We start from the raw sequence: 8959 nt of genomic DNA on the forward strand, positions 1-8959 counted from the left end.
CTGGTGAACTGTGAAATTTATAGTTCTGTGCCAGGATTTAAAACCCCGTTATTTAAGGGAAAAACAATATACAATAAACCTAGAAGTGAATGACTCAGTTGTACCCTCAAGACATATTAGACCTTAAATTTGATTTTAAGCAAATACTTAATTTTTTAGAATCAATATGTGTTAAATTACAGTTAGTATTCAGCTAATATATATCATGTATATATACCTCCATCTTAGAATTATCTTATTAACTTATTAAATAAAGATAATCCTGTTAAAAATAAATGAGCAATTTATTATAGAGAAAATAAAGGAAGAAAAACAAGATGCATGCAGAGATTATAATACAAAAATGCATGCTTTAGGATCCTATACAATCATAGAAAGAGGTCACACATTTGATTCTGAGCTTTCTCCCAAACAGCACAATGAGGAACTTAAAATATGTTATTCAGACACATTATCAATAATATTTCAGATACTCCTTTTCAAAACAGGACTTAGAAGGAAAAGTTCTATGATTGCTAGGAGAGCATGCAGGAAAAAGATAGAGAAGATATCATTGCTGCGGTGACTAATTATGAGGTACAATAAGGCAGATTATAAAAATGGAGCAAAACCCAGTAGGGAAAAACAACCTTTAGACAGGTCATTTAAGGCTGCACTATAGAAAATCTGAGCAGTCTTAAACATGATTGTGGTTGTTTTGTTATCATGAGAGTTGTCACACATACATTTCTACTCACTGATTAAATATTTTGCTTTGGGAGAAGTAGTCAAAATGTTAGAGAACAATGATGATGATGATGATGATTTTGTTTAGAAATTCTGTTTGCCTGAGCTACCCATAGAAAATTCTCAAAATTAAGAGATTCAGTCTTTTCAAGACCAATTGTTCCTCCAAAAACCCAGACAATCAAACACACACAGACCTAACCACATATGGGTTGGTGTCCTTTTAGAACAGGCAGGATTTCTAGGTCCTAATCCACCTATATTGGTAGAAAAAGGCAGGTTATCTAGCTTTCCAGATACAGACCTGGAAATCAGGAAACATTTCATTTTCTTTTACTAGTAAGCACCTGCCCTCCAGTCAATGGCTCTCTCCACTTAACTAGACTTGTGGCAAGGAAAACCACTCATAGAATTATTCAATATTATCATTTCAGCAGCTATTTACAGTTGCCAAGTGAAAGTAAGAAATAAAGTGTAAAAGAAAAATATCATCTGGAATATTTTTCCCTACTTCTGGACAACCTTTCTATGTTCTTTATTTTCATAATGGGGGATTTTGTGTAAAATGACTCATAATACAAAAATTCTTCTATAAACTTTTGGAGAAGAAGATCAATTTACTGGTAGTAAGAATATTTGAATCACACTTACGAAAAAAATCATTGCAGAAAACTAGTAATGGATCTTATAATGGCAAGTCAACTTTGGCCATCTCTTGGGAGTTCAAACCAACCCGGATCCTTAGCAAAGAAGTTATTCTATGGAGGAGATTCACTCCCTATATGTGAACCTCTTCTACTATATACCAGTCTAGTGTAGTACAATATGGATGTGGTTTTTTGTTTGTTTGTTTGTGTTTTTGTCTTATTTTACAAAATTTAAAAATGTTCAGATCATTAACTGGGAGAGTATGAAGTTCTTTTTATAAGAGCTGGATAATGTGGGACATAAGGAAGTGACACCATTGAATAAATTATGTTATTTTGAAGTGTTATTTCCTGCTTATAGAGTATACTTTTGCACAGGAGGAAATTAAATTGTATATTTGTTCAGAGGTTCAGAATTAGAATTTTTGGAGAATTATTGGGTTGTACAATCCCTTCATAGGAATTATAGGAATATAACTATATCCCCCCTTTTTCATAGCCATTACAAAAAAAATAAGTGGGTAAAAATAAAAATTCAGGAGTACACTAAAGATAATTTTGAAGAATAAAAATAAAATAATAAATGAGGAATTAACTATAAAATTTAAGCTTTAGTAATATTAGAAGGCATAAACTTCTATTAAAATAAATGGAAAAATAGGATTTTCTAAAATAATAAAATAAAATGGATTCAAGATAAAGTAAATTAAAGTTTATAAAGCAATGAGATAAAAAGTTTAAAGCATGAAAGTAAGAGGTACACAAGGTTAACAATGAGGATAAAATGTTAAAACTTGTGATTAAAAACTAACAGAAATGTATATTTGATTGGAAAGCAAGAACGAGAATTAAGGATAAGCAACTAAGAGCAAAATATAAAATAAAAACAATAAGGGGAAAGGTTTAAAAATATTTAAAAGAATATTAAAGGAAGAAGCTTGCACATTAAAGAGATAAACGCTAAAATAAAACAGCAAAACAGAAAAGAACATTTAGATTAACATATATCAAAGCAGGAAAATGCACAAAATGGTTCCAGGATAATAAGCAAAAACATTATTAAAGAAACTGTGTCTGCGTGTATCTTGTGTATGTTTTTTTTTAAAGTAACAGGCAAGAATAATGAGCCCAAGCGCATATATCTATATACCTCCTGTCAAACTCCCCATTGCATGGCAAACAGAATATAAAAATAGTAAAATATATGCTTCAGAAGGGAATCAAGAGGGGGAGAGTGATAATATCTCTGCACCAGAATTTTGGTATAATTTGTCCTGGGTTCAGTACAGATAAAACCAGAACACTTGAAGTTCTGGAGAAACAACCTAATACTGAGGTTTAGGTTAAGCTGCACTTAATGCAAGTTGCAGCTACAAACATAAAAAAGAATCTATTTAGCACCCAGGCAAGTTCAGTGTTACAGCTGTTTCTAGACCTCTTCCTTTTATCCCAGGTTGCTGGACCTCTAAATAGTCAACAACAATGTAGAAAACCTCTATGCCTCCTAGTGCCTTCTTGTTTGAAAGAAATATTCAGTAATCCATGCACTGTCTTAGGATGTTCTTCCCCATTCCTCAAATTAAACATGCCTAAAAACCCCTCACTAAAGGGCATGGAAAGATGGTTCCAGAAAAGATTAAGGTGATGAATAAAAGGAATATTCTTATGAAACAGATTTACTTTACGGTTTTAGAAAATTTGTAAATTTAGTTTTCCATGAGATTACAGCCATTCATTCATGAAGAAGGGACAATCTGAAATCATTAAAGACTAAATAGTGGTTAATATCATAATTTGTAAATTAAAATCCATACGAGCACAGTAAACACAGATTGGATATTGTAGAAAATTGAATCAGGAAAATAGAAAGTAAATGCAAGAAATTCTTTCTGTACTAGAGCAATGACTATAAAGATACTGGAATTCTGAGATAAATAACAAGACCTAAAGGGTATATTCAAGAAAGTCAATGGGTTTATTATATAAATACCAATATAAGAAACTAGGACAAGGAGCAATAAACAGAGAAAGCAGACAAGAAAATATACCTGAGCTAAAGAAAGAGTTAAATTGAAAGTACTCAAAAAGTACTAGTAAAAGTTAACCAAAATAAATCAACCTGTAGATATGTTCTGGTAAAATGTTTTAATTAAATAAAAGGGAAAAATATCACAGAATCCTACAAGTGCACAAGCAGATTCATTTCTAAAAATGAATAAAAGGAGGCTAATTAGCAGTATTAGGCTTATAAAAACGATGAAATAAAGTAAATGAAATTTGGTAGTCAAAATTGACTCCAGAGTTCTATGCCAATTTGCCAAATAAGTGAAGGCAGCAGAAAGTATTTCTCAGAACACTGGCTCAGAAAGTACTCCTCTCCACTACAATTTAAGCTGCATGTGGAAAAGACATCAGTCATTTTAGTATTACATCCTCAGACAATAAATGATTTGATAAAAATGAAATGAGGATCAAAATTAGAAAACAAAAACAAACATCTAAGCATGTAGGAAAAGATGAAAAAGAAAGCCAGCTCAAAGCAAATAATCAAATAAATGATGTGATTTGCATTGCCTCTCCCATCCTTCCAAAAAGACTTTTTGTAGTAGAGGCTTTATAGGTTAAAAAAAAAAAAAAAAAAAAAGAAAGAGAGACAATTTTATCCTAAAGAATTTTTATCTCTTTATGTATTTACATTTCCAGTTACCTGTTTGAATTAATAATGAAACTCAGCAGAATAAATAATCTTTGCAAAGTGCTAAAAGATTAAAACAGGTACATGAAGAAAAGTTTAAAAGAAAAGATTTCAGAGAGTAAGAAGTAAAAGAAAAAAATTCAGAAACATTGAAAATGTTGAGATGGCTCATAAATGTGTTACTTTATTATGCATTTATCAAAACGAATCAAGTCAGAGAAAAGTCACAAAGAGAGAACTGACCACCCAGTCTAAGAGGAAATAAACATGAAAAAAATTTAAAACTGTACTTTAAAAATGACTTTTAACTCCATTTAATTTTTTATTCTATGTGAAGGCACTGATTTGAGAATTCTGTGAAATAATGTTAAGTCTATGTTGCAAAGAATTGGTAGTTCTGTAAGATATACATTGTGATGTAAATGCATACTTTATTTATTTAGCAGCACTGGCATAAGACATTCACCTGCTATTGCCTTTTGCTAATTTCAAAAGAATACACTTAAACAATGTTCTTTAGAAATAATAAAACATAGAGGCACTGAGTTGTATAAGCACAATAAAATCGTTATATTACAATAGATGTAGTATATAAACAGTAGCATAAGCCATCATAAAAACACTAAGTAATGTTCATATATGTAAGAATTCAAAATCCAATGTCTTAATCATTTAAACATTTGTTGTATTTACAGTGTTTCTGGAAATGGACCAGCATACAAAACCCCCAGGGTAGCCATAGAAAAGCAACTCCAGCAAGGAATTTTCCCAGTTAAGAATGGAAGAAAGATATCATGCATGAAGAGTGCTCTTCTCCTTAAAGGAAAAAATCTCCCTAAAAGCATTTCTGATAAACAGCGGCCCACTGTGCCAAATCGACACCAGTTGCAAAGGGACAGATGCTATTTGTTTGGAAATCGGGTTCCACAAATATCTTCAGATCTCAGCAGTGTTAATCACAGGACAGGAGTATCCTTTTCTTTTTCTAAAAAAGTACATCTAAAATTAGAATCTTCAGCATCTGTTTTCAGTGAGAGCACAGAGGAAGCCCATGATTGCAACAAGTCACCCATCTATAAAACAAAACAAACTGTGGAGAAATGCAAGTGCTGCCTGCTTGCAAATGAGGATATACATCTTACTAAGGAAAAAGATGTAAACATCTCACCATGCCACCTGGAAAGTGTTTTACTCAATACCTTCTCCATAAGCTCTAAAATTTTGCAAGACAAAAATGGGTGTATTGATGAGACACTAGAAGATTCCACTGGCATTCATGATTCATTCTCTAAATCTAACATTCATCTTTCAAGTGTGGATTTTACTCTTTCCAGCAGAGAAAAAGAGACTAGAAACACACTGAAGAACACTCCAGAAAGCCACATTAATCACTCATGCCAAGCAAATGCTTTCCCCAGCCCACTAAACAATTACAAGCACAGTGATGCCAGAATATTTGAATGTCTGGATGAGTTTCCATCATCAGAGCCAAGTGAAAAAAAAAATATTGTGCATCTGAATCCCAACTCCAGAATGGCGAACAGAGAAAAATCTTTAGATGAAACAGGAAGAGTTAGCAAAAATGTGGAAAGGCTGGTAAGAGAAGCATGCCTCCATGATGTGAAGTCCAAACCATTACCATTTCTCCATGTACAAAGCAAGGATGGGCACACCACTCTACAGTGGCCTACAGAACTACTTCTCTTTACAAAAACAGAACCCTGTATCTCTTATGGCTGCAACCCATTATATTTTGATTTTAAGCTTTCCCGGAACACAAAGGAAGGCCGTGATTCAGAGGACTTAAAAACAGAATTGGATAAGGAGCCCTCTGGAAGGAAGACTAAAATGGAGAGCCAAGCCTCAGGTTTAATCAAAGACCAACAAAAAGCGATCCAAGAAGATAATCAATCTCTGAAACCAAAGATGATGAAAGTTAGTCCAAATTGGGAAAATTTCCAGAGAAATTATCATTTGGGCTACAATGATTCTGAGCCAAAAATTGGTGAACATAATTTTAGTTCAAGTGATTTGGATATGAAAAATCCTAAAGTGCCTGCATACCTTGATCTCTCCCTAAAGGATAACTGTGACAACAAGCCTAAAGAATCGTCAAGAGCCCACTGGCAAAGCCGCCAAAGGGTAATTCTAAATAATGCAAATGAGGGTCTTGCTTTTACTCCCTACTCATCTAGTACTAAAAAGCATAAACTGATTCCCTGTGATGTGCATTCTGAGTTTGAAGATGGAAACCAACTCACTTGCAATTCTGGTCCTTGCACAGTGGGCGGCCACAGTGACCATGGGAAGGACTTCAGTGCAATTTTGAATAGTAACCACATCGGCATGACCAGCAGGGCTCCTGGATGTGGAACCCGAAGTTGCGAGAAATATTCTCCAAAGTTGTCACTGGATAGACATTCTAGCCCTTCTGACACAAACCTCTGCAGCAAGTCCAGCTTGAGAAGGACTTGCTTGAGTCACAGGTCTAGTTGTAATGGCAGAGGTAATTTGCTCTACATGTGTAAAGGAGAACACAATCCAGTTGAAAGGCACAAACGGAAACACAGAAAACATACCTGCCTCTCCTTACCTGATGAGGTCTCAAAGAGTAACTGCCTGCAGTCTGGAACACAGAGAGGTAGAAACTACATAATGTGGGAATCATTTAGAAATGAAAAATACTCAAAATATAGATATGGCCACTGTAGAGAACGATATAAACTGGGCAAAAGTCAGGAACAAGTTTCAGATCCAAAATCTGGGAGAGTCATCCGTTGTGATGCTAGTTCACAGATCGTCTGTGCCGGACACAGAGAAAAAGCACTTAATTGCCAGGGGCCTCAGCACAGCAGGTTGGGCTCTTATGCAAGAGAGAACATTTATTACTTAAATAAAAGTGACATAAGTCACGAATCTTCAGACAGCCCCCACATCTGTGGTGTGGGAAAAGTAAAATCCAGGCAGTGTAACTCTGAGAATATCAGCTGCCTTCCAAGGAACTGCTCCAGTGGCCCCTCAGAAACCACAGAGTTGAGCTTCACAGGAGAGAGGACTCTGCTGACAGCCAGAAGCCTTTTAGAAAGAGTACAAGCCAAGAAGTGTCAGGAACAAGCAATTAATTTTGAGGCCTCTTCAAACAGCTGTAAAGATGAATTAGAGGCTCATTCACAAATCCAATGCACGATTAAATTTGCACCACCGGGCTGTAGCAGACCAGCATTGCCTTTTTCTGAAAAAATTCAGAACACAAGTAAAAGAAGAAGTGATAAAGGCAGCGCGCTTCAAAGGACCACTGAGAAAGACAAAATTCAAAGTTCACGGACAAATAATTTTACTGTTTTATCAGACACTGACTGTGATAACCACCTTTCTAAAGGTATAATTCAGGTAATAGCGGAGGCTCTGTCACCAAACATAAGAAATCCAACAACAAAAGACAAATCAAAATTTTTAGTTAGTGAACACAGACCTTTTATTCAAAGCTGTGACCCAGTACCAAATGATTTTGCTGGTGCTTTTCCATCTAACAGATATACTGGTGTTACTAATTCAACAGAGACCAAAGAGGACCAAATAAACTCAGAACTACAGGATGTAAGCATGCATATGAATCATGTAGAGGGGAATATAAACACCTACTCTGACAGAACTATGCAGAAGCATGACAAAGTAGAAGATGAATTAGAAGTATGTCATAAATCTCTCTCTCCCCCTTTAATTCAACAGCCCTTAACATTTTCTCCTGATGAAATAGATAAATACAAGCTCCTACAGCTACAAGCCCAGCAGCACATGCAGAAACAGCTCCTATCAAGGCATCTTCGAGTTTTGCCTGCCACGGGACCGTCTGCCTTCTCTCCGGCGTCTGCTGTACCCACAGTTCCAGTCCGCCAGCACGCTTCTATCACCACCATTCACCACACGTTCCTGCAGCATTTTGCTGTTTCTGCCTCTATAAATTCCCACAGCAGTCACCTGCCTATAGCTCATCTACATCCCCTTTCACAGCCACATTTTACTCCTGTCACATTTTCACCTCTGGCTCCAACCATCATCCCCACACACCACACTTTCTTAGCGGGTCATCCCCTGCATTTAGTTACCGCTGCCCCCTTCCACCCATCACATATAACACTTCAGCCCCTGCCCCCTACAGCATTTATCCCTGCATTGCTCAGCCCTCCCTTGAATCCAGCCACAACTTCCATCATCCACTTGAATCCTTTACTCCAGCCAGTGTTCCAAGGTCAAGATCTTCGCCATCATTCTTGCTCCAGCCAGATGCAACAGTTAAATGGAGTGAGAGAGGCCTTAAATGTGTCAGCTCACTTAAACTAATAGGTATTAGAACTCCTATTGTGTATAAATAAAACAAATTGTCACTACCTACAAAATGTATTTGAAATGATCAATCTGTAATTGTAAGAGTCAATATATTGGTGAGAATTCAAAATGCGGTCAGTACATAGATATGAACTGAATTGACAATATTGAAACAAGAGCATTTGAAGAGCCTCTTTTAACTTGCACAAATAATAGGGCAACTTTAAAATACTTTTATGGAAGAGTAGAGAGAAAAGCATTAAACATCTGTTTTGAATGACTTCTCCCATAATGTTATAAAATGATAACACACTCAGGCAGAGCAGTATTATTACAAAGAAAAATAAAATGAAATATAGTACCTACCCAATGTTCCAGGTGTTTGTTGATAGAATAAATGAGTGAGTGAATAAATATATATTTGATTTTATTCATCAAATAATAATAAAGGTTCAGTAAAATTAACCAGATATTAAAAACAATTCCAATAGTTAGCTACTGACTAAACCTTTGTTCAATGTAGACTATTGTTATATTCTTATAGGAATTAGGAGATAGTAAAAAA

At 35.2% G+C, this 8959-nt stretch overlaps 1 protein-coding gene across 1 annotated transcript in view; it reads left to right on the plus strand.

Annotated features, from left to right (window-relative positions):
- The window catches only part of ZNF804B (zinc finger protein 804B), a 562233-nt gene extending 553824 nt beyond the window's left edge, over positions 1-8409 (plus strand). The window contains exon 4 of the mRNA XM_037836605.1: positions 4764-8409. Within this exon, the coding sequence (XP_037692533.1) occupies positions 4764-8409 (3646 nt within the window). The remainder of the gene's footprint in view (positions 1-4763) is intronic.
- The last annotated feature ends 550 nt before the right edge of the window (positions 8410-8959 follow it).

Source organism: Choloepus didactylus, chromosome 5, assembly GCF_015220235.1.
Source record: "Choloepus didactylus isolate mChoDid1 chromosome 5, mChoDid1.pri, whole genome shotgun sequence".
Classification (NCBI taxonomy): domain Eukaryota; kingdom Metazoa; phylum Chordata; class Mammalia; order Pilosa; family Megalonychidae; genus Choloepus; species Choloepus didactylus.